At 43.5% G+C, this 27,316-nt stretch overlaps 1 protein-coding gene across 4 annotated transcripts in view; it reads left to right on the forward strand.

The window, feature by feature from the left end:
• pemt (phosphatidylethanolamine N-methyltransferase) overlaps positions 1 to 24,434 on the forward strand; it is a 99,835-nt gene extending 75,401 nt beyond the window's left edge. For all 4 annotated transcript variants that reach the window (XM_084154756.1, XM_084154759.1, XM_084154758.1 and 1 more), the window contains 2 exons: positions 21,326 to 21,400; positions 23,777 to 24,434. In XM_084154756.1, coding sequence (XP_084010882.1) covers positions 21,326 to 21,400; positions 23,777 to 23,831 — 130 coding nt within the window. In that variant the 3' untranslated portion in view covers positions 23,832 to 24,434. The remainder of the gene's footprint in view (positions 1 to 21,325; positions 21,401 to 23,776) is intronic.
• The last annotated feature ends 2,882 nt before the right edge of the window (positions 24,435 to 27,316 follow it).

Raw genomic sequence — 27,316 nt, forward strand, 5'->3', positions numbered from 1 at the left:
TTTGGCAACTCAAACCTTCAGCTCCCTCCACAGATTTTCTATGGGATTAAGGTCTGGAGACTGGCTAGGCCACTCCAGGACCTTAATGTGCTTCTTCTTGAGCCACTCCTTTGTTGCCTTGGCCGTGTGTTTTGGGTCATTGTCATGCTGGAATACCCATCCACGACCCATTTTCAATGCCCTGGCTGAGGGAAGGAGGTTCTCACCCAAGATTTGACGGTATATGGCCCTGTCCATCGTCCCTTTATGCGGTGAAGTTGTCCTGTCCCCTTAGCAGAAAAACACCCCCAAACCTCCATGTTTGACGGTGGGGATGGTGTTCTTGGGGTCAGATGAGACCAAAATTGAGCTCTTTGGCATCAACTCAACTCGCCGTGTTTGGAGGAGGAGGAATACTGAAATCCTGCAGCGTCCGCAAGGTCCCCCTGCTCAAGAAAGCACATATACAGGCCCGTCTGAAGTTTGCCAATGAACATCTGAATGATTCAGAGGAGAACTGGGTGAAAGTGTTGCGGTCAGATGAGACCAAAATGGAGCTCTTTGGCATCGACTCAACTCGCCGTCTTTGGAGGAGGAGGAATGCTGCCTATGACCCCAAGAACACCATCCCCACCGTCAAACATGGAGGTGGAAACATTATGCTTTGGGGGTGTTTTTCTGCTAAGGGGACAGGACAACTTCACTTTTCTCCAAGATGTTCAAACGTTCATAGCTGGTGACTACTTGGGAATTGTTTTGGTCCTCTGTTTTGCTTCACAACCTACTGAAGTTACCCATTTTGCAAAACATACTGAACTTATTGTGGCAAAATGACAAAGAATATAGATTCAAAATTCAGAACAAGAGCTAATCTAACAAACGCCTTTGCACTCACATGTACTATCACTACAGAAAAGCGAGTGCAAACACTTGAACCCCCCCACCACCCCACACACACAGCTCCCCCACACACACAATGGCCGTCACCTAGGGAAAGTGGAGTCATCACAAATTGAACAGCAGAAAGTAGGTCAATGAGATTCGGGCGAGGGAACAGGGCGACAGGTTGTCTGTGTTGTCGCTGCAGACCAGATCGCTGGCTGAGTGACTCATGCTAACGCTCAATAAGGACCTATTCTCCATTCTGTTCAATACTTGTCCATCCACCATGCAGGCAGGCAGGCAGGGAGAAAGGCCACAGTCAGGGACAGCTGGCTATGATAGCAACGTCAGGGCTCCAGGACGACCACAGGAGAGAGAGGAGCGGTTAGGAAGGAGGAGACGGTAACAGAGGGATTGAGACGTGAATGGAAGGGCTACCTGTGGGATTTGAGACCTAAATAAAACCTAGATGATATACTAGGGGATTTAAGACCAAAATAAAACCTACATTTAGGGGATTTAAGACCAAAATAAAACCTAGATAATATGCTAGGGGATGGCTATATACATGGGGTACCAATACCGAGTCGATGTCCAGGGGTACAAGGTAATTGTGTTTAGATATGTACGTATACTGTAGGTAAGGGTAAAGTGACTAGGCAACAGGATAGATAATAAACAGTAGCAGCAGCGTATGTGATGAGTCAAAAGAGTTAGTGCAAAAAGGGTCAATGCAGATAGTCCGGGTAGCTGTTCGTTAACAATTTAAATAACTATTTAGCAGTCTTATGTCTTGGTAGAAGCTGTTCAGGGTCCGGTGTGCAATAATAGTGTTTAACATGATTTTTGAACGACTACCTCATCTCTGTACCCCACACACACAATTACAGTGAGGGAAAAAAGTATTTGATCCCCTGCTGATTTTGTACGTTTGCCCACTGACAAAGAAATTATCAGTCTATAATTTTAATGGTAGGTTTATTTGAACAGTGAGAGACAGAATAACAACAAAATCCAGAAAAACCCATGTCAAAAATTTTATAAATTGATTTGCATTTTTTAATGAGGGAAAAAATATTTGATCACCCTCTCAATCAGAAAGATTTCTGGCTCCCAGGTGTCTTTTATACAGGTAACAAACTGAGACTAGGAGCACACTCTTAAAGGGAGTGCTCCTAATCTCAGCTTGTTACCTGTATAAAAGACACCTGTCCACAGAAGCAATCAATCTCAATCAGATTCCAAACTCTCCACCATGGCCAAGACCAAAGAGCTCTCCAAGGATGTCAGGGACAAGATTGTAGACCTACACAAGGCTGGAATGGGCTACAAGACCATCGGCAAGCAGCTTGGTGAGAAGGTGACAACAGTTGGTGCGATTATTCGCAAATGGAAGAAACACAAAATAACTGTCAATCTCCCTTGGCCTGGGGCTCCATGCCAGATCTCACCTCGTGGAGTTGCAATGATCATGAGAACGGTGAGGAATCAGCCCAGAACTACACGGGGGATCTTGTCAATGATCTCAAGGCAGCTGGGACCATAGTCACCAAGAAAACAATTGGTAACACACTACGCCGTGAAGGACTAAAATCCTGCAGTGCCCGCAAGGTCCCCCTGCTCAAGAAAGCACATATACAGGCCCGTCTGAAGTTTGCCAATGAACATCTGAATGATTCAGAGGAGAACTGGGTGAAAGTGTTGCGGTCAGATGAGACCAAAATGGAGCTCTTTGGCATCGACTCAACTCGCCGTCTTTGGAGGAGGAGGAATGCTGCCTATGACCCCAAGAACACCATCCCCACCGTCAAACATGGAGGTGGAAACATTATGCTTTGGGGGTGTTTTTCTGCTAAGGGGACAGGACAACTTCACCGCATCAAAGGGACGATGGACGGGGCCATGTACCATCAAATCTTGGGTGAGAACCTCCTTCCCTCAGCCAGGGCATTGAAAATGGTTTGTGGATGGGTATTCCAGCATGACATTGACCCAAAACACACGGCCAAGGCAACAAAGGAGTGGCTCAAGAAGAAGCACATTAAGGTCCTGGAGTGGCCTAGCCAGTCTCCAGACCTTAACCCATAGAAAATCTGTGGAGGGAGCTGAAGGTTTGAGTTGCCAAATGTCAGCCTTGAAACCTTAATGACTTGGAGAAGATCTGCAAAGAGGCATCGGACAAAATCCATCCTGAGATGTGTGCAAACCTGGTGGCCAACTACAAGAAACGTCTGACCTCTGTGATTGCCAACAAGGGTTTTGCCACCAAGTACTAAGTAATGTTTTGCAGATACTTATTTCCGTCATTAAAATGCAAATCAATTTATTACATTTTTGACATGCGTTTTTCTGGATTTTTGTTTTGTTATTCTGTCTCTCACTGTTCAAATAAACCTACCATTAAAATTATAGACTGATCATTTCTTTGTCAGTGGGCAAACATACAAAATCAGCAGGGGATCAAATACTTTTTTCCCCTCATATATATATATATATATATATATATATATATACACACAGTATGTGTGTGATGGGATGTATAGACATTATGGACAGTATGTGAATAGAATATATAGTATATGTGAAGAATACGTGGATAGAATAGTATATGTACAGCAATAGTTTAATAGGCTGGCCTTGACTAGAATACAGTATTACATATGAAATGGGTAAAACAGTACGTAAACATTATTAAAGAGACCAGTGTTCCATGTCTATGTACAGTTGAAGTCGGAAGTTTACATACACCTTAGCCAAATACATTTAAACTCAGTTTTTCACAATTCCTGACATTTAATCCTAGTAAAAATTCCCTGACTTAGGTCAGTTAGAATCACCAGAATGTGAAATGTCAGAATAATAGTAGAGAGAATGAATTATTTCAGCTTTTATTTCTTTCATCACATTCCCAGTGGGTCAGGAGTTTACATACACTCAATTAGTATTTGGTGGCATTGCCTTTAAATTGTTTAAGTTGGGTCAAACGTTTCGGGTAGCTTTCCATAAGATTTGCACAATAAGTTGCGTGAATTTTGACCCATTCCTCCTGACAGAGCAGGTGTAACAGAGTCAGGTTTGTAGGCCTCGTTGCTCGCACACGCTTTTTCAATTCTGACCATATATTTTCTATAGGATTGAGGCCAAGGCTTTGTGATGGCCACTCCAATACCTTGACTTTGTTGTCCTTAAGCCATTTTTCCACAACTTTGGATGTATACTTGGGGTCATTGTCCATTTGGGAGACCCATTTGCGACCAAGCTTTAACTTCCTGACTGATGTCTTGAGATGTTGCTTCAATATATCCACATAATTTTCCTTCCTCATGATGCCATCTATTTTGTGAAGTGCACCAGTCCCTCCTGCAGCAAAGCACCCCCACAGCATGATGCTGCCACCCCAGTGCTTCACGGTTGGGATGGTGTTCTTCGGCCTGCAAGCTACCCCCTTTTTCCTCCAAACATAACGATGGTCATTATGGCCAAACAGTTCTATTTTTGTTTCATCAGACCAGAGGACATTTCTCCAAAAAGTACAATCTTTGTCCCCATGTGCAGTTGCAAACCGTAGTCTGGCTTTTTTATGGCGGTTTTGGAGCAGTGGCTTCTTCCTTGCTGAGTGGCCTTTCAGGTTATGTCGATATAGGACTTGTTTTACTGTGGATATAGATACTTTTGTACCTGTCTCCTCCAGCATCTTCACAAGGTCCTTTGCTGTTGTTCTGGGATTGATTTGCACTTTTTGCACCAAAGTACGTTCATCTCTAGGAGACAGAACGTCTCCTTCCTGAGTGGTATGACGGCTGCGTGGTCCCATGGTGTTTATACTTGCGTACTATTGTTTGTAGAGATGAACGTGGTACCTTCAGGCGTTTGGAAATTGCTCCCAAGGATGAACCAGACTTGTGGAGGTGTACAATTTTTTCTGAGATCTTGGCTAATTTCTTTTGATTTCGTTTGAAGGTAGGCCTTGAAATACATTGTCATGATCGTTGAGAGACGGGTCAGACCAAGGTGCAGCGTGATATGCAAACATGTTTATTAAACTCAATAAACATAAACAAAACAAGAAACAACGTAACGTGAAGTCCTCAGGCTAAACACATACAAGCCTAACACGGAACAAGATCCCACAACTAAGGTAGGCAAACAGGCTACTTAAGTATGATCCCCAATCAGAGACAACGAGCGACAGCTGCCTCTGATTGGGAATCACACCCGGCCAAACCTAGAATTACACATCTAGATCCTAAACATAGAAATTCTAACCAAACCAACTAAAGACAACAGGCCTCTCAAGGCCAGGGCGTGACATACATCGACAGGTACACCTCCAATTGACTCAAATGATGTAAATTAGCCTATCAGAAGCTTCTAAAGCCATGACATCATTTTCTGGAATTTTCCAAGCTTTTCAAAGGCACAGTCAACTTAGTGTATGTAAACTTCTGACCCACTGGAATTGTGATACAGTGAATTATAAGTGAAATAATCTGTCTGTAAACAATTGTTGGAAAAATTACTTGTGTCATGCACAAAGTAGATGTCCTAACCGACTTGCCAAAACTATAGTTTGTTAACAAGAAATGTGTGGAGTGGTTGAAAAACAAGTTTTAATGACTCCAACCTAAGTGTATGTAAACTTCCGACTTCAACTGTACATAGGGCAGCAGCCTCTAAGGCGCAGGGATGAGTAACCGGGTGGTAGTTGGCTAGTGACAGTGACTAAGTTCAGGGCAGGGTACTGGGCGGAGGCCGGCTACTGATGGCTATTGAACAGTCTGATGGCCTTGAGAAGGAAGCTGTTTTTCAGTCTCTCGGTCCCAGCTTTAATGCACCTGTACTGACCTCGCCTTCTGGATAATAGCGGGGTAAACTGGCTGTGGCTCAGGTGGTTGAGGTCCTTGATGATCTTCTTGGCCTTCCTGTGACACCGGGTGCTGTAGATGTCCTGAAGGGCAGGCAGTGTGCTCCCGGTGATGCGTTGGGCTGACCGCACCACCCTCTGGAGAGCCCTGCGGTTGCTGACGGTGCAGTTGCCGTACCAGGTGGTGATACAGCCTGACAGGATGCTCTCAAAGGTGCATCTGTAAAGGTTTGTGAGGGTCTTAGTGGCCAAGCCGAATTTCTTCAGCCTCCTGAGGTTGAAGAGGCGCTGTTGCACCTTCTTCACCACACTGTCTGTGTGGGTGGACCCTTTCAGATTGTCAGTGAGGTGTATGCAGAGGAACTTGAAGCTTTTCACCTTCTCCACTGCGGCCACGTCAATGTTGATAGGGGCGTGCTCCCTCTGCTGTCTTAGCTCCTTAATTTTGTTGACGTTGAGAGAGAGGTTATTTTCCTGGCACCACTCCGCCAGGGCCCTCAACTCCTCCCTGTAGGCTATCTCATCATTGTTGGTAATCAGGCCTACCTCTGTTGTGTCGTCTGCAAACTTGATGATTGAGTTGGAGGCGTGCATGGCCACGCAGTCATGGGTGAACAGGGAATACAGGAGGGGGCTGAGCACGTACCCTTGTGGGGCCCCTGTGTTGAGGATCAGCATAGTGGAGGTGTTGTTGCCTCCCTTCACCATCTGAGGGCGGCACGTCAGGAAGTCCAGGACCCAGTCGCACAGGGCGGGATTCAGACCCGGGGCCCCAAGCTTAATGATGAGCTTGGAGGGTACTATGGTGTTGAAGGCTGAGATGTCATCAATGAACAGCATTCTTACATAGGTATTCCTCTTGTCCAGATGGGATAGGGCAGTGCGATGGGGATTGCATCACCCGTGGATCTATTGGGGCGGGTACGCAAATTGCAGTGGTTACAGGATGTCGGGTAAGGTGGAGGTGATATGCTCCTTAACTAGCCCCTCAAAGCACTTCATGATGACAGAAGTGAGTCCTCGGGGCGAAAGTCATTTAGTTCAGTTACCTTCGGTTTCTTGGGTACATGAACAATGGTGGATATCGTGAAGCAATTCAATTCGCCTCAACGTTTTGCTACGTTGCGTGTCGGTTTGTACTGAACAACACGTTTCCCCAAAACGGTGCACACCGTTCTTCAACAGCCTTTGAAGGGAATTTTCTCCCATTTGGTGGGTGGTGTGAGGTGTGGCCTGATTAATATGGGTGTGACCATTTGAAATCGCTCTTCCTGTTGATGTTCAACCCTTTTCCCCAATCTCCGCCCAGAGAAATATGACATTTGTGATGTGATGTAAGGTTAAAAAAAGGTAATCCTTTATCTCTCGTGTAACTTTGGGGTCATCGCTGTGAGGACATGACAATAGATGTTCTCATTCCCACCTATAGGAAAAGAGGATTACTTTTTGTCCTTCTCCATTTTCAAAGTTGTATCTCTGTACTTCTAGGCAATGCATTACATATACAGTATGTGGGTTGGATAACAAACGATGTACAATGTTCTTTCCGTTACGAAAGGATACATTATTATTGCTTTAGACGGTAAAGGACCTGGCCTGGTATGGCTGCCACTGTAGCAGATGTAAGCAGGCCGGCAGATGTAACCAGGCCGGCATATGTAACCAGGCCGGCAGATGCAACCAGGCCGGCAGATGCAACCAGGCTAGTTCTCACCCAAGAGAGGATCCCTCCTCTGTATTTAATTGAGTTCCATTCATCTTTATATCTCCTGTTATCTGATTACTTTTCTTAATTGGAGCAGTGGGATCAATGTTAATTTCATTCCCGCCGTCCTGTTCTGGGCCAGGAGAGAGGTGGAGACAAAATAAGAGGGAGAGATGATGAGAGTGAATGAAAGTCAGTGGGTAAATGAGTAGGAGGTTTGGATTCTTGGGTCAAGGTGACCACGACACACCTGAAGGAAACTTTTTGTCCGATGACATGTGACCAAGCCACCCACCTCTTGAATACAACAAACGTGTATGCATATACAGTTCGCATATCCTCACATACTCACTAACTGCAAATTCATGTGTACGCCCACACACACACACACAGAGGTGAATTCAGAATAACTGTATGAGAACCAATCAATCAATCAACCAAATTAATCTATAAATAAATTTACATCAGCAGAGTGCTATACAGAAACCCCAAACAGCAAGCAATGCAGATGTAGAAACATGGTGGATAGGAAAAACTCCCTAGAAAGGCAGAAACATAGGAAGAAGCCTAGAGAGGAACCAGGGTCTGAGGGATGGCCAGTCCCTTTCTGGCTGTGCCGGGTGGAGATTATAACAGTACATGGCCATTAAGGCCAGATTTTTCTCCAAGATGTTCAAACGTTCATAGCTGGTGACTACTTGGGAATTGTTTTGGTCCTCTGTTTTGCTTCACAACCTACTGAAGTTACCCATTTTGCAAAACATACTGAACTTATTGTGGCAAAATGACAAAGAATATAGATTCAAAATTCAGAACAAGAGCTAATCTAACAAACGCCTTTGCACTCACATGTACTATCACTACAGAAAAGCGAGTGCAAACACTTGAACCCCCCCCCCACCCCACACACACAGCTCCCCCACACACACAATGGCCGTCACCTAGGGAAAGTGGAGTCATCACAAATTGAACAGCAGAAAGTAGGTCAATGAGATTTGGGCGAGGGAACAGGGCGACAGGTTGTCTGTGTTGTCGCTGCAGACCAGATTGCTGGCTGAGTGACTCATGCTAACGCTCAATAAGGACCTATTCTCCATTCTGTTCAATACTTGTCCATCCACCATGCAGGCAGGCAGGCAGGGAGAAAGGCCACAGTCAGGGACAGCTGGCTAGGATAGCAACGTCAGGGCTCCAGGACGACCACAGGAGAGAGAGGAGCGGTTAGGAAGGAGGAGACGGTAACAGAGGGATTGAGACGTGAATGGAAGGGCTACCTGTGGGATTTGAGACCTAAATAAAACCTAGATGATATACTAGGGGATTTAAGACCAAAATAAAACCTACATTTAGGGGATTTAAGACCAAAATAAAACCTAGATAATATGCTAGGGGATGGCTATATACACGGGGTACCAATACCGAGTCGATGTCCAGGGGTACAAGGTAATTGTGTTTAGATATGTACGTATACTGTAGGTAGGGGTAAAGTGACTAGGCAACAGGATAGATAATAAACAGTAGCAGCAGCGTATGTGATGAGTCAAAAGAGTTAGTGCAAAAAGGGTCAATGCAGATAGTCCGGGTAGCTGTTCGTTAACAATTTAAATAACTATTTAGCAGTCTTATGTCTTGGTAGAAGCTGTTCAGGGTCCGGTGTGCAATAATAGTGTTTAACATGATTTTTGAACGACTACCTCATCTCTGTACCCCACACACACAATTACAGTGAGGGAAAAAAAGTATTTGATCCCCTGCTGATTTTGTACGTTTGCCCACTGACAAAGAAATTATCAGTCTATAATTTTAATGGTAGGTTTATTTGAACAGTGAGAGACAGAATAACAACAACAAAATCCAGAAAAACCCATGTCAAAAATTTTATAAATTGATTTGCATTTTTTAATGAGGGAAAAAATATTTGATCACCCTCTCAATCAGAAAGATTTCTGGCTCCCAGGTGTCTTTTATACAGGTAACAAACTGAGACTAGGAGCACACTCTTAAAGGGAGTGCTCCTAATCTCAGCTTGTTACCTGTATAAAAGACACCTGTCCACAGAAGCAATCAATCTCAATCAGATTCCAAACTCTCCACCATGGCCAAGACCAAAGAGCTCTCCAAGGATGTCAGGGACAAGATTGTAGACCTACACAAGGCTGGAATGGGCTACAAGACCATCGGCAAGCAGCTTGGTGAGAAGGTGACAACAGTTGGTGCGATTATTCGCAAATGGAAGAAACACAAAATAACTGTCAATCTCCCTTGGCCTGGGGCTCCATGCCAGATCTCACCTCGTGGAGTTGCAATGATCATGAGAACGGTGAGGAATCAGCCCAGAACTACACGGGGGATCTTGTCAATGATCTCAAGGCAGCTGGGACCATAGTCACCAAGAAAACAATTGGTAACACACTACGCCGTGAAGGACTAAAATCCTGCAGTGCCCGCAAGGTCCCCCTGCTCAAGAAAGCACATATACAGGCCCGTCTGAAGTTTGCCAATGAACATCTGAATGATTCAGAGGAGAACTGGGTGAAAGTGTTGTGTCCTTCGCGGCGTAGTGTGTTACCAATTGTTTTCTTGGTGACTATGGTCCCAGCTGCCTTGAGATCATTGACAAGATCCTCCCATGTAGTTCTGGGCTGATTCCTCACCGTTCTCATGATCATATCAACTCCACGAGGTGAGATCTTGCATGGAGCCCCAGGCCGAGGGAGATTGACAGTTATTTTGTGTATCTTCCATTTGCAAATAATCGCACCAACTGTTGTCACCTTCTTCCCAAGCTGCTTGGCGATGGTCTTGTAGCCCATTCCAGCCTTGTGTAGGTCTACAATCCCTGACATCCTTGGAGAGCTCTTTGGTCTTGGCCATGGTGGAGAGTTTGGAATCTGATTGATTTATTGCTTCTGTGGACAGGTGTCTTTTATACAGGTAACAATCTGAGATTAGGAGCACTCCCTTTAAGAGTGTGCTCCTAATCTCAGTTTGTTACCTGTATAAAAGACACCTGGGAGCCAGAAATCTTTCTGATTGAGAGGGGGTGAAATACTTAATTCCCTCATTAAAATGCAAATCAATTTATAACATTTTTGACATGCATTTTTCTGGATGTTTTTGTTGTTATTCTGTCTCTCACTGTTCAAATAAACCTACCATTAAAATTATAGACTGATCATTTCTTTGTCAGTGCGCAAACGTACAAAATCAGCAGGGGATCAAATACTTTTTTCCCTCACTGTATATTTATAAATACAGTGGGGAGAACAAGTATTTGATACACTGCCGGTTTTGCAGGTTTTCCTACTTACAAATCATGTAGAGGTCTGTAATGTTTATCATAGGTACACTTCAACTGTGAGAGACGTAATCACAAAAAAAATCCAGAAAATCACATTGTATGATTTTTAAGTAATTAATTTGCATTTTATTGCATGACATAAGTATTTGATCACCTACCAACCAGTAAGAATTCCGGCTCTCACAGACCTGTTAGTTTTTCTTTAAGAAGCCCTCCTGTTCTCCACTCATTACCTGTATTAACTGCACCTGTTTGAACTTGTTACCTGTATAAAAGACACCTGTCCACACCAGAGCATATGAGCGGAGTGGAGCGGGAGCGAGCGTGGAGCGTGAGCGGACGGATTTTGAACAGAGCGCAGAGCGCCATTTTTAAAAGGACGGAGCGTCGCCCTATGTCCCGCTCCAATTTCGCTCGCTCACACCACGAGTCTGAAGCATGCTCAAGCCTGACCCAGAATCCATCTGTTTAATTTAATTTGTGTCGTCCATGAATTTGTATTTTATAGAGCGAGAGGAGCAGCAGCAGCAACAAGAGAAAAGGGTTGAGGAATTCAAAAGTTTATTCACTGCACGCAAAGGCCCAACCATAACAAGGGAGAGAAAAAGAGAGCTGGATGTAGCATTTTTTGAAATGATTTTCATGGACTTTGAACCGCTGAGTAAAGGAGAACGCGAAGGGATGCAACACTTCGCCAGCGCAGCTTAACCGGGCTACACCCCCCCCCAAGAAACTATGATAAATCAGTACTTTACTTTGTCAAATTTACATCTGAGATGCCCCATTCACATGCTTCAGCTGGCGATCAAAAACGCTGTTAACAAGCACGACAACATTAATAGGCTGTTAGTGAAAGTCGGGCACCTGGTGAAAAGTGTACGCAAGAGCACAGAGGCAACCGACCAATTAGGTGTCCGCCCCACAAATGCCTGCGGCATTCGATGGAGCAGCCAGCTGCGGATGATTCAGTCGTTCATCTGGTTGTTCCAAAAAGACCCATTATGGCAAAACAAACTCAAGTCTAATGTTGCTAACATCACCCTGAATCAAGTACGGCAGCTGACGCACCTTGTCAGTGTGCTGACACCACTAGCAGACCTCACAGACAAAATGCAGAAGGAGCTGGGGAACCTGGGGATGATCCTCCCTGCTGTCACAGAAATCAAATCCCTGCTCACCGATTACACTCACGCTGCACTTCCAATGGGCATCGCAGCTTTTGCAGAAACATTGGCAAACAACGTGTCAATTCGCTATGGAATATACTATACTGATTAACGTCTCTTTTTAGCGTCAGTGTTAGATCCCCGTTTCAAGACAGAATGGATAATCCGAGATGAGTCTGTATGCAACAAATTCGGGGAGATAAAGTAAGGCTGTGGTTTAAGCTAAAAGTGAAATACATGCAGATTTTGTTCCTTTTTTGGAGTGAGCGGGGGGCGATTTGAGTGGAGCGCGATGTAAACTGCGTTGAGCGCTGAGCGATAATGAGCGGACTGGCCTGATGTGGCTTTGAGCGGAGGGGTGAACAGCTCCGTGAGCGAGGAGCTGAGATTCTCACCGCTCCACTCCGCTCATATGCTCTGGTCCACACACTCAATCAAGCAGACTCCAACCTCTCCACAATGGCCAAGACCAGAGAGCTGTGTAAGGACATCAGGGATAAAATTGTAGACCTGAACAAGGCTGGGATGGGCTACAGGACAATAGGCAAGCAGCTTAGTGAGACGGCAACAACTGTTGGCGCAATTATTAGAAAATGGAAGAAGTTCAAGATGACGGTCAATCACCGTCGGTCTGGGGCTCCATGCAAGATCTCACCTCGTGGGGCATCAATGATCATGAGGAAGGTGAGGGATCAGCCCAGAACTACACGGCAGGACCTGGTCAATGACCTGAAGAGAGCTGGGACCACAGTCTCAAAGAAAACCATTAGTAACACACTACGCCGTCATGGATTAAAATCCTGCAGCGCACGCAAGGTCCCCCTGCTCAAGCCAGCGCATGTCCCGTCTGAAGTTTGCCAATGACCATCTGGATGATCCAGAGGAGGAATGGGAGAAGGTCATGTGGTCTGATGAGACAAAAATATAGTTTTTTGGTCTAAACTCCACTCGCCGTGTTTGGAGGAAGAAGAAGGATGAGTACAACCCCAAGAACACCATCCCATCATTCCAGGGTTTTCCTTTATTTTTTTTACTATTTTCTACATTATAGAATAATAGTGAAGACATCAAAACTATGAAATAACACATATGGAATCATGTAGTAACCAAAAAAGTGTTAAACTAATATATGTTATATTTGAGATTCTTCAAATAGCCACCCTTTGCCTTGATGACAGCTTTGCACACTCTTGGCATTCTCTCAACCAGCTTCACCTGGAATGCTTTTCTCACAAACCACGGCGGTTGGAACCATAAATCTCCAATTTGGACTCCAGACCAAAGGACACATTTCCACCTGTCTAATGTCCATTGCTTGTGTGTCTTGGGCCAAGCAAGTCTCTTCTTCTTATTGGTGTCCTTTAGTAGTAGTTTTTTTTGCAGCAATTCAACCATGACGGCCTGATTCACACAGTCTACTCTGAACAGTTGATGTTGAGATGTGTCTTTTACTTGAACTCTGTAAAGCATTTATTTGGGCTGCAATTTCGGAGGCTGGTAACTCTAATGAACTTATCCTCTGCAGCAGAGGTAACTCTGGGTCTTCTATTACTGTGGTGGTCCTCATGAGAGCCAGTTTAATCATAGCACTTGATTTTTTTGCGACTGCACTTGATAAAACTTTCAAAGTTCTTGAAATGTTCCGTATTGACTGACCTTCATGTCTTAAAGTAATTACCAAAATATGGACTTGGTCTTGTACCAAATAGGGCTATCTGCTGTATACCCCCCCCCCCCCAACCTTGTCACAACACATCTGATTGGCTCAAACACATTAAGAAGGAAATCAATTCCAAAAATTAACTTTTAAGAAGGCATGAAGCTGGTTGAGCGAATGCCAAGAGTGTGCAAAGCTGTCATCAAGGCAAAGGGTGACTATTTGAAGAATCTGAAATATAAAATTAATTTTGATTTGTTTAACACTTTTTTGGTTACTACATGATTACATATGTGTTATTTCATAGTTTTGATTTCTTCACTATTATTCTACAATGTAAAAAATAGTAAAAATAAAGAAAAACCCTTGAATGAGTAGGTGTGTCCAAACTTTTGACTGGCAGTGTATGTATTCAGACCCCTCTACTTTTTTCACATTTTGTTACGTTTCAGCCTTATTCTAAAATGGATTATATAAACAATTTGTTCAACAATCTACAAACATAACCCTATAATGACAAAGCGAAAACGGGTTATTAGAATTTTTGCTAATTTATTTTTAATAAAAAACAGATACCTTATTTACATAAGTATTCAGACCCTGTGCTATGAGACTCGGAATTTAGCTCAGGTGCATCCTGTTTCCATTGATCATCCTGTGGTAAATTCAACTGATTGGACATGATTTGGAAAGGCACACATCTGTCTATATAAGGTCCCAGGGTTGACAGTGCATGTCAGAGCAAAAACCAAGCCATGAGGTCGAAGGAATTGTCCGCAGAGCTCCGAGACAGGATTGTGTCGAGGGTACCAAAACATTTCTGCAGCATTAAAGGTCCCCAAGAACACAGTGGCTTCCATCATTCTTAATTGGAAGAAGTTTGGAACCACCAAGACTCTTCCTAGAGCTGGCCGCCTGGCCAAATTGAGCAATCGGGGGAGAAGGGCCTTGGTCAGGAAGGTGACCAAGAACCTGATGGTCACGCTGAGCTCTAGAGTTCCCCTGTGGAGATGGGAGAACATTCCAGAAGGACATCCATCTCTGCAGCACTCCACCAATTAGGCCTTTATGGTACAGTGGCCAGACGGAAGCCACTCCTCAGTAAAAGGCACATGACAGCCCGCTTGGAGTTTGCCAAAAGGCACCTAAAGACTCTCAGACCATGAGAAACAAGATTCCTTGGTCTGATGAAACCAAGATTGAACTCTTTGGCCTGAATGCCAAGCGTCAAGTCTGGAGGAAACCTGGCACCATCCGTACGGTGAAGCATGGTGGTGGCAGCATCATGCTGTGGGGATGTTTTTCAGCGGCACGGACTGGGAGACTAGTCAGGATCAAGGCAAAGATGAACGGAGCAAAGTACAGAGAGTTTCTTGATGGAAACCTGCTCCAGAGTGCTCAGGACCTCAGACTGGGGCGAAGGTTCACCTTCCAACAGGACAATGACCCTAAGCACACAGCCAAGGCAACGCAGGAGTGGCATCGGGACAAGTCTCTGAATGTCTTTGAGTGGCCCAGCCAGAGCCTGGACTTGAATCCAATCGAACATCTAAGGAGAGACCTGAAAATAGTTGTTTAGCAACGCTCCCCATCCAACCTGACAGAGCTTGAGAGGATGGAAGAAACTCCCCAAATACAGGTGTGCCAAGCTTGTAGCGTCATACCCAAGAAGACTCGAGGCTGTAATCGCTTCCAAAGGTGCTTCAACAAAGTACTGTGTAAAGGGTCTGAATACTTATGTAAATGTCATATTTCCGTTAAAATTTCTAAAAACCAGTTTTTGCTTTGTCATTATGGGGTATTTTGTGTAGATTGATGTGGGGAAAAAAACGATTTAATCCATTTTAGAATAAGGCAGTAACCTAACAAAATGTGGAAAAAGTCAAGGGGTCTGAATAGTTTCCAAAGGCACTGTATATTTATACTCCGGACTCCGATATTGCTTGTCCTAATATTTCCATATTTCTTCATTCCTTTCTTTTACTTTTAGATTTGTGTCTATTGCTGTGTATTGTTAGATATTACTTAGCTGTTGGATCTGGGAACACTAGAAGTTCGCTACACCCGCAATAACATCTGCTAAACATTTTATTTGAATAGAGCCCCACAGTGTCATAATACCCATAAAACCTAGCAGTCAAACAGCGAAATGGTTTCAATCGTTTTTCCACCATTCATTTTTCCCATTGGGAAGTTTAGAAAGACTTAAATAAGGCTTACCCTGGCAACATTTTGATAACCATGTAAATCTCTCTTGGACAAGGACAAGGTGACTTCAATATATTCGGCTCTATTTACTCTCAGATCAGAAAATGATAATTAGCATCAAAGTAGACATCATGCAAGACTACAAATCCCTGCAAGCTCCTGCACATAATCTCTAGCTGATACCTTTGCTAACAGGCATTGTGTCAATTTAAAACTTGCTCAAGACAGTTCACAGAATTGTCAATTTAAAGAAATGTAGCCAATTTATTCATTACTAAATTTAGCTAACATTAGTTAATCCAGAGATTCTTACCCTTGCTTCAATTTTGTAGTATCGTCCAGATCATCATGGCATTTGTAGTTCTTTATGATAGCCACATTAGCAGCTAATTAGCGTTTCATGTTTGGGGGGTAAATACAGGTGAATATATTGATAAAAGTCACCTTTTCCTAGAGAGATTTTCACGGTTATCAAAACGTCACGCAAAGGTAAGCCTACATGAAACACAGCCCTTATTTTAAGTGTTTCTAAAATCCCCTATGGGATAAATGAATGGTGGAAAAACGATTGGAACCATTTCCTTGTTTGACCACTAGGTTTTATGGGTATTATGATTCATATGTGTTTTAGCCAACTTTGACCATAACTCTGACTGTATGATATGACAACAAAAGGCAAAAGTTGTCTAAAGATTGTATACACACCAGTACACCTTATTCTCTATAAAAGTTCACTACTTTTGACCAAAGTCACATAAGGCGATAGTCTAAAAGTAGTACACTATAGGGAATGTCATTTGACATGTAACCACAGTCTGTTGTAGAGGCCCGACAAACAGCTCATACGAATATGCAGGCCATGTTGTGTGCCATTTAGTCACATCCAGACTGGGTGAGTCTGACACATGCTGTTGTTCTGAGTCAGTGAAAAGCTCTAGTTACAGTACTTTACGTGTCTGGCTCTGCACGGCCAATTCACGGCCCATGTAATGTAGGACAGTGTGGGATGTAGGGCAATGGGGATGTCAAACTATAGTTAGTGACCCATATTAGCGAGTGGGTTTTGTCAGCTGCAAAGAATAGAGGCATATTTATTTGATCTGTATAATGAATGTGGTATCCACTAGTTCATTTGACTCTGGGGAAGTAGGTAAAGGGCCTCATTGCCAAAATCCTGAAGTATCCCTTAAACTTCACCTTTATTTCACCTTTTGTTCAAACTTTTAGCTATGTTTTATACCCACTGCAAAATAATGAGTACAGACTTTCCACAGAAGCATAACACTTGATAAATGATGACAGCTGTTTTGGTTAGGCTGGATTACTCATGGTGACGCTGTGTCTTACAATTGTAAAAGCAAAGCAGTGCGATAAAAACAACAACAACACAGAGTTACACATGGGATAAACAAAACATACAGTCAATAATACAATAGAAAATCTATATACAGTGTGTGCAAATGTAGTAAGTTATGGAGGTAAGGCAATAAATCGGCCATAGTGCAAAATAAATACAATTTAGTATTAACATTACATTTACATTTCAGTAATTTAAAAGACGCTCTTATCCAGAGCGACTTACAGTTAGTGAATGCATACGTTAGTTTTTTTGTTTTTTTCATACTGGCCCCCCGTGGGAAACGGGCAATAAGAATGCGGTGATTGACGGAGTCAAAAGCCTTGGCCAGGTCAATGAAGACGGGTGCACAGTACTGTCTTTTATCGATCGCGGTTATAATATCGTTTAGGACCTTGAGCGTGGCTGAGGTGCACCCATGACCAGCTCGGAAACCAGATTGCATAGCGGAGAAGGTACGGTGTGATTCGAAATGGTTGGTGATCTGTTTGTTAACTTGGCTTTCAAATACTTTCGAAAGGCAGGGCAGGATGGATATAGGTCTGTAACAGTTTGGATCTAGAGTGTCATCCCCTTTGAAGAGGGGGATGACTGCGGCAGCTTTCCAATCTCTGGCGATCTCAGTGTAGCTCAGTTGGTAGAGCATGGCGCTTGCAACGCCAGGGTTGTGGGTTCGTTTCCCACGGGGGGCCAGTATGAAAATGTATGCACTCACTAACTGTAAGTCGCTCTGGATAAGAGCGTCTGCTAAATGACTAAAATGTAAATGTGTCCAGGGCACAGCTAAGGGGGGTCTGTAGCAAGCGGCAACAGTGAGAGACTTATTTCTGGAAAGGTGGATTTTTAGAAGTAGAAGCTCAAACTGTTTGGGCACAGACCTGGATAGTATGATAGAGCTCTGCAGGCTATCTCTACAGTAGATTGCAACTCCGCCCCCTTTGGCAGTTCTATCTAGACGGAAAACGTTGTAGTTGGGAATGGAAATGTCTGAATCTTTGGTGGCCTTCCTAAGCCAGGATTCAGACACTGCTAGAACATCAGGGTTGGCGGAGTGTGCTAACGCAGAGAATAACTCAAACTTAGGGAGGAGGCTTCTGATGTTAACATGCAAGAAACCAAGGCTTTTGCGGTTACATAAGTCCTCTGTAGCTCAGCTGGTAGAGCACGGCGCTTGTAACGCCAAGGTAGTGGGTTCGATCCCCGGGACCACCCATACACAAAAAATTTATGCACGCATGACTGTAAGTCGCTTTGGATAAAAGCGTCTGCTAAATGGCATATTATTATTATTATTATTATTAAGTCAACAAATGATAGCGCTTGGGGAGTAGGAGTGATACTGGGGGCTACAGGGCCTGGGTTAACCTCTACATCACCAGAGGAACAGAGGAGGAATAGAATAAGGATACGGCTAAAGGCTTTAAGAACTGGTCTTCTAGTGCGTTGGGTACAGAGAATAAAAGGGGCAGATTTCCGGGAGTTGTAGAATAGATTCAGGGCATTATGTACAGACGAGGATAGGGAAGGATATGAGTACAGTGGAGGTAAACCTAAGCGTTGGGTAACGATGAAAGAGATAGTATCACTGGAGGCACCGATTGAGCCGGTCTCCGCGTGTGTGGGGGGTGGGACAAATGAGCTATAAGAGGCAGGTTGAGCGGGACTGGGGGCTCTACAGTAAAAAGTACAGTTGTCTCTGAATAAAATACAATGCAAAAAGGCACTTTGACCAACAATGCCCATGTTTCGTTTAGCCCCCACCAGACCTTGAACCACGTCAAGAGAAGTTAGACAGCGTGTGTGTGTGTGTGTGCTTCTTCCATTTCATTCCCAAAAGCCTTCCATATCTCATACCTCACTGTAAATGCTACTGCTGCACAATATGAGTGTGATTAGTGCCTAATAGAGTACACAGGAAGCATGGCCAGACTCCATCTGAAAGCGGAGTGGTCATTTGCTTCCTTAGTAATTGCTCGTGCGGAAAAAAAGTATTCGGTTGTTCCCAAACCAGGTCAAAAGATATTACATTTTAGTCATTTAGCAGACGCGCTTATCCAGAGCGACTTACAGTTAAGTGAGTGCATACATTTTTCATACTGGCCCCCCGTGGGAATCGAACCCACAACCCTGGCGTTGCAAGCGCCATGCTCTACCAACTGACCTACGGGAGGCCCTGTAGATACAGTGGGGGGGAAAAGTATTTAGTCAGCCACCAATTGGGCAAGTTCTCCCACTTAAAAAGATGAGAGAGGCCTGTAATTTTCATCATAGGTAGACGTCAACTATGACAGACAAAATGAGGAAATAAAATCCAGAAAATCACATTGTAGGATTTTTAATGAATTTATTTGCAAATTATGGTGGAAAATAAGTATTTGGTCAATAACAAAAGTTTCTCAATACTTTGTTATATACCCTTTGTTGGCAATGACACAGGTCAAACGTTTTCTGTAAGTCTTCACAAGGTTTTCACACACTGTTGCTGGTATTTTGGCCCATTCCTCCATGCAGATCTCCTCTAGAGCAGTGATGTTTTGGGGCTGTCGCTGGGCAACACAGACTTTCAACTCCCTCCAAAGATTTTCTATGGGGTTGAGATCTGTAGACTGGCTAGGCCACTTCAGGACCTTGAAATGCTTCTTACGAAGCCACTCCTTCGTTGCCCGGGCGGTGTGTTTGGGATCATTGTCATGCTAAAAGACCCAGCCACGTTTCATCTTCAATGCCCTTGCTGATGGAAGGAGGTTTTCACTCAAAATCTCACGATACATGGCCCCATTCATTCTTTCCTTTACACGGATCAGTCGTCCTGGTCCCTTTGCAGAAAAACAGCCCCAAAGCATGATGTTTCCACCCCCATGCTTCACAGTAGGTATGGTGTTCTTTGGATGCAACTCAGCATTCTTTGTCCTCCAAACACGACGAGTTGAGTTTTTACCAAAAAGTAATATTTTGGTTTCATCTGACCATATGACATTCTCCCAATCCTCTTCTGGATCATCCAAATGCACTCTAGCAAACTTCAGACGGGCCTGGACATGTACTGGCTTAAGCAGGGGGACACGTCTGGCACTGCAGGATTTGAGTCCCTGGCGGCGTAGTGTGTTACTGATGGTAGGCTTTATTACTTTGGTCCCAGCTCTCTGCAGGTCATTCACTAGGTCCCCCCGTGTGGTTCTGGGATTTTTGCTCACCGTTCTTGTGATCATTTTGACCCCACGGGGTGAGATCTTGCGTGGAGCCCCAGATCGAGGGAGATTATCAGTGGTCTTGTATGTCTTCCATTTCCTAATAATTGCTCCCACAGTTGATTTCTTCAAACCAAGCTGCTTACCTATTGCAGATTCAGTCTTCCCAGCCTGGTGCAGGTCTACAATTTTGTTTCTGGTGTCCTTTGACAGCTCTTTGGTCTTGGCCATAGTGGAGTTTGGAGTGTGACTGTTTGAGGTTGTGGACAGGTGTCTTTTATACTGATAACAAGTTCAAACAGGTGCCATTAATACAGGTAACGAGTGGAGGACAGAGGAGCCTCTTAAAGAAGAAGTTACAGGTCTGTGAGAGCGAGAAATCTTGCTTGTTTGTAGGTGACCAAATACTTATTTTCCACCATAATTTGCAAATAAATTCATTAAAAATCCTACAATGTGATTTTCTGGATTTTTGTCTTCTCAATTTGTCTGTCATAGTTGACGTGTACCTATGATGAAAATTACAGGCATCTCTCATCTTTTTAAGTGGGAGAACTTGCACAATTGGTGGCTGACTAACTACTTTTTTCCCCCACTGTATCTTATAAATAGAGGATATGTAAGCCCTAGTAACTCTCTCTCTCAATCTCTATCTCGCTGTATGTCTCTCTCACTTCCTCTCTTGTTGTCCAGCTCGTTACGATTTCTTTCAGCTTTGTCCATATCCTCTATAATTACTATAATTGCCCATCTCACAAGCACCTGAAATTGACATCCGACTACAAAACACAGGGCTTGAATCCAGCCTGATCATGTCCTGTTGTTTGTCGTCCCAATGATCCTACAACTCCATACATTCACACTCCCCCTTTAAAAACACTTTATATAATCAGCTATTATCATTAAAGTATCATCTACATAATCAGATTGTATCATTTTCCAGTGGAATAATATATTTACTTTATGAATAAATATACATACTGTGAAACATATTATAATGCTCCTCTCCCTCCTCCAGGAATGCCAGTCCGGTGGGGTTGGTGCTGACAGCAGTGGTAGCCATCTCATACCAAGTGGCCATCATCTTTGAGGGGTAAGCATCTGTCTTGTTTCCTTTCTGTTCACTGCAGAGATCTTATCACACTCTTCTGTCTCAGCGGTGAATGGGGTTAGTAGCCTTGAGAGGCGTTGAACAAAGCTGGCTGCGTCAATGCAGACACTATCAGATCACATCCAGTTAAATGGACTAACACGTACAGGGCGGCAGGTAGCCTAGTTAAGAGTGTTGGGCCAGTAATGGAAAGGTCTCTGGTTCAAATCCCCCGAGCCGACTAGTTGAAAAATCTGTCAATGTGCCCTTGAGCAAGGCACTTAACCCTAATTGCTCCTGTAAGTCGCTCTGAATAAGAGCGTCTGCTAAATCAGCGATTCTCAAGTGGTGGGTCGCGACCCACATTTTTGAATGGGTCGCGGGTGTCTTGAGTAAAAAATTATTATAAAAACATCTGGTGAAGAAATAATCCAGTCTGAACTTAAACAACTTAAACCAGGTAGAAAGTGTGTAGAAATTAAAATGAACTTACATTTTTTAATAATTTAATATTAGAAAAGTGTTTCTTCAATCACAGTATTTTCAATATAGCGCTATTAGCAGCACTATTTTGGTTGATTTTGTGGTCTCAAGCCAGTGAGTTTATTAAAAATGTTCATCAAGAGTATGAGCAAAATTGTATTATTGACAATGAAAGAGGTGGGGATGTTGTTCTCTTGTCATATAATTGCTACATTTACTATCAACATAGCATAACAAATTATTTTCCATATTTTGGCAATTATTTTCCACGAAACAACCTAGTTCAATTTGGGTCCCGAAGCAAAACCAGTTGAGAATCACTGTGCTAAATGATAAGAAGTTACATGTTGATCTCCTTGATTGGCCTTGGCCTTGTTAAGTTTGGTTGTTTCTTAGCATGTGTTGCATCAGATCGATGTGATTTAAATCTAGCCTCCCTATGGGGTTTGTCCTCAATGCTTACAATGACAGAAGTTTAACTTTACAGTCACAGTTTAGAGTTACGAGTGACAGAAGTGTTTCTCTAACAGTTCTTACACTGTTAGTAGACCAAGGTCTGTCTATGAGGGCTGAGTCACATCAAGCCCATACAAATCCACACTCCCTTGTGCGGCACACATGAAAGGATTGCTGAGTGAGGATAAAGAGAAAAGTTGGGATGGAAAGATTTGTCTTCCTGTCTCTCTTGTTATCAAACTCCCCCACACATGTTCTTAAATGTTATCTTAGTGAGAGAGGGAGCGAGCAGAAAGAGAGGGGGGAGCGAGAGAGAGAGAGAGGGAATTAAAGGAATTATTTTCTTCTCAGTTCATTATAACTACTTCGTAGACCTTAATCTTGGTGAGAGGAGGGAGAGGGGTAGTTGAGAGAGAAGAGGGGGAGGTGAGAATAAAGTAAACAAGTGTGTTTTCTTTCCGAGCGCATCATTAAGGCCTGCCGAGTGGCGCTGTGCCACTAGAGATCCTGGTTCGAATCCAGGCTCTGTCGTAGCCGGCCGCGACCGGGAGACCCATGGGGCAGCGCACAATTGGCCCAGCGTCGTCCAGGGTAGGGGAGGGAATGGCCGGCAGGGATGTTCAGTTGGTAGAGCATGGCGTTTGTAACGCCAGGGTTGTGTGTTCGAATCCCACGGGGGTATTAAAAAAAATAAAATAATGTAAAATAACTCACTAACTGTAAGTCGCTCTGGATAAGAGTGTCTGCTAAATGACTCAAATGTAAAATGTAATAGGGGAGGATGGTGAGAGGTAAAGGGTTCAACCCACACACAGTCTTCTCTTCCGCCATTAAGTGTGGCCTATCTTTAACTTACAATCTGTAGATACTATGCAATACTATCCATATATGTTATTTCATAGTTGTGATGTCTTCACTATTATTCTACAATATAGAAAATAGTAAAAATCTAGAAAAACCCATTGCATTCCCTCTCAAGGCGTTCACAGATATTTGTGTTATCACATTGAATTTAAATAAGCATTGTTGTTAACATACATTTGCAAGCTCAACTTTCATCCCAAACATCCCTCAATATTTGATGTCCTACCTCCTCCCACTCCTTTACAGACTAGTAAAAAAAATAGGTAGCTCTGTTTACTGTACCTGCCCCTGTCTTTCCCACTCAAAACATATCCCTCTCCAGTCTCCACCTACCTATTGCCAGTCCATTGGTAGGGAGGGAGAGAGGGAGAGTGTCCCAGCAGTCAGCTTTTTGTACAGGACGTGGCTTTAGAGGGAGGCTCAATGGTGCAGAAAACTGTACATCAATGGATAACAGGCAGGATGAGGGACACATTTTACAGACACACACAGGGCTCCATGCACGGGTTGGTACGGTGGAGGGGCCATAATATGCTCTTCCCCCATTTATGTGTTTTTTTTCTCTGGTTTTTGCAGACCTTTCACAGAGGACATCTATCGACAGAGAGCACAGTGCTGCAAGCACAAATAAAGAGGAAGGACGGACTGTGTTTGTCCAAGGATCATATCTACAGATCAGAGACTACCAGACTGACTACCAGGCCACACCACGTCAGCCTGCTACACAGAGCACGAGAGGGTGGGCTAGAGAGAGAGAGAGAGGGGATTGGGGGTGTTTTTGCCTTTCTTGCAAAGATCAAGTACACAGTCTTCCTCCTGGCCCAATTCCAAGATATTCTACTTCTCTTTTTTAAAAACTTTGATCCCTGCTTGCAGTATTTTAATAGCAAGTCCTAACAAAGCAAGGGCTGGATCAATCATTTTCAGCTTTTAAAGGGCCCATTGAATGCTCTGTAGTTTTCATATTTCACACTATTTAGTCCAACAATATTCTGAGAGTTTACGTAGCTAGCGTGTAGCTATTATCTCAAAAGCCGATGACAATCATTCCATAAAATCTTCTGCATGGCTATGTTTGCAGATTCCCATGTATCTTAATGAAACTGTAAATACAGATCTGATCCCATAACTCTCTTAACTGATGTTTCATCGCTTGTCTGTCTTGTGTTCTGTGTCAGTGTTCTGTGTTGTTGATCCACATACCCTCTCCATTAAAAACGAAGTATATGTTTTATATAGCACCATATCTCCTATTTAATGCACTACTTTTGACCAGAGACCTTTGTTGCTTATATTTAGCCTACCAATGCTAGGATCGGTGAGAAGCTCACTTACTCATAGAGGTTTTAAATGGACCTGTGTAAAGCGGCCACTGATTAAAGGGCAAAGTCATATAGTTAGGTCAATGTGAGGCTGTGGTCAGACAGATGTTTCTGCTTTTTCATCTCAAGTATGGATGGAGAGACTTTTACTGTGGCCAATTCAGGCTCACTCTGGAAGAGAGAGTGACAGATGGGGAGGGAGCGAGAGAGAAAGAGAGGAGAAAATGTACATTTAAAATTGACCATTTACAGAGCTGTAGTTCCCCTGCGGTGCAGCACTGGATCCCTGGGGGAGTTGACATTGCCATTGGATGCACCGAGTCGTTCCGAACTTCTTACGTGGGTGGGATATAAGGACAGGTGTGGTTTCCGTGACAATGACCACAACAGCAGCTGGTCACTGATTTGACAGCTCCAACACAGTTACGCCTCCGACACCTCCGAAACAAGTATACCAGACCATTTGTTAGCCAGTCTGTCTACAATCACACTGAGGAAGTCTGATTAATGAAGGCTCTCCCAGACGCTCTTAAGCACACTTACAAGATTGATTGCTTGATTGATATTGTTATATTATTACTAGTCTGCTTGTTATTTAGTTCATTGGGTTACGAGTGTGACCAGGTAGTCACACACAGTCAGACTCGTTGCTATGCAAACCCTTAATAAACATTGATGAAACAGCAGCACTGCCATGAGTCATGGTCTCGGGTTCTGGCTGGAAGGGATGTGTGGGTGCAGGGAAGGTATAACTAGACCCTAAAAACTACCAAAAAGGTATAACCACACTAGAAACTACCAGATATATACTAGCATGCCTTCAGTCATTGTTTGGGGTTAGAACTAGACACTAAAAACTACTAGATGCATGAACGTTCACGTAACCAATGGCCTTAAGGTGTTTGAACATGTCTGGAAGAGGTGAATGCAGAGAAGGTATAGCAGACACTATAATCTAGTGGCATCTGCTGAACATTACAAAACTGATTGTGTAAGTTGTCTTACACCAGGGCTCTCCAACCCTTTTCCTGTTCACTCCAACCCTAATCTAGCGCACCTGATTCTAATAATTAGCTGGTTGATCAGCTGAATCAGGTTAGTTAAAACTGGGGTTGATGTGAAAACTAGGAGGGTAGCTCCCCAGGAAAAGGGTTGGAGAGCCCTGTGACTTACAGAATGACATCTGCTTACAAAGAACTGTCTCAAACACCAGAACAACACACCTGCATCCAGCAGCTGGCCAATGTTAATAGGTTTAACATGCACTCTGGACACCATGTTTTGCAGCTTGTGGGAACCATGTTTGTACAGAGCAACTTCCCAGTATGAGTGTTGTATTCCCATCACTGTCTGTGTAGCAATCCTCCAGCATGGCTGCAGCTGCTGATGCACCAAGCTGTGTGTCCCCTGCCTGCCTCTGCTTCTCTCTCAGTCCCACACACATCCAGAGTCCTTTGTAACCCGGCTGTTTGAAGTCCTCTATTTGCTTTGGTGTTCCACATTGTTCTCCTCTGTCGCCTCTGGACCAGTAACCAGTTATCTGCATCATTGTCTTCCCCTATCACAGATCGTTATCTGACACTAAAATGGCCTAATAGCCATTATTTTTTATATGTGTGTTTCATGGTCTCGCTCCCTGCGTTTTTTCACAATCACAGGGAAAGTAAATGTATTGGTAATGTAAAACGAGGGTGTGAGGTGAAGGATGGATGCAGCAGTGGGAAATTGGACCCTGTCTTTCATGTCTGGGCACTGTCTCCTGCCCTGGTTCCCTCCTACAGTGTTAGAGATCACCTCTCTCCTTCTCTCTGTGTCGATGTTCCATCTCATCCCTTTGTCTTAGCTCTGTGTAAAGGCCCTCTGTGTCCACCGTTACCTAACCGGTTATAACAGTTATTTTTAACTCCATTTTAATGTGTCATGTCTTGTCTGCATTCACTGTCATTTCTTGGAAATCCTTCACCGTGCTATCGTAAATTGATCTTTTATTTAGCTTGAATATCTCTTCTGCAGCCTCTCTCACACACACAATATCATATTTGTACAGTAGATATAAAGTCTATTGTGTTAAATAAACATGTATAATGCATCATGATTACTTTCTTCTGCTGTTTCCTTGGAGCCATTGGCACTGAGTGTGTTCCATTGCTATGTGCCTGTATTGCTTTAAAGCAGGGCTGCACAACCCTCTTCCTAGAGATCTACCATCCTGTGGGTTTTCAGTCCAACCCTAATTTAACACACCTGATTCTACTTATTAGCTGCTCAACAAGACCTTAACTAGCTGAATCAGATATGCTAAATTAGGGTTGGACTGAAAACCTACAGGACAGTAGATCTCCAGGAAGAGGTTGGGCAGCCCTGCTTTAGAGACAAGGGCGTGACATTTTATTGCAATTTGAGGGTTGTTTCTGGTGCATTTTTAAGGGAAAAAACATCCAAAATGTCCTGATAATTTGGTCAATATACCCCAATCACAACTGAAATACCAATATTTTATATATTACTTTAATCTGTGTTCTTACTCTTAAAGGCCCAAATTCTGTTTTTCCTGTGTTTTGTTTAATATTGTACAACAGCTGATGAAACTAAGGGCTCTATTGAATCCGCATTGCGGAAGTTCAGCTTTACAGCGTGATTTAAATTTAAAGGCAATGTTCCCGCTTTAGCGGAGACTGCATTCACTGTAAACGCTCAATCAGAAATTAACTTTCAATTTATATTGTGAAATCTGTAAAGCTTTAACTTTACAGATTGAATAGAGCCCTAACACTGTAAAAGTGTGTCATTTTAA

This window comes from Coregonus lavaretus (assembly GCF_964263955.1).
Source record: "Coregonus lavaretus genome assembly, chromosome: 1".
NCBI classification, from domain to species: Eukaryota; Metazoa; Chordata; class Actinopteri; order Salmoniformes; family Salmonidae; genus Coregonus; species Coregonus lavaretus.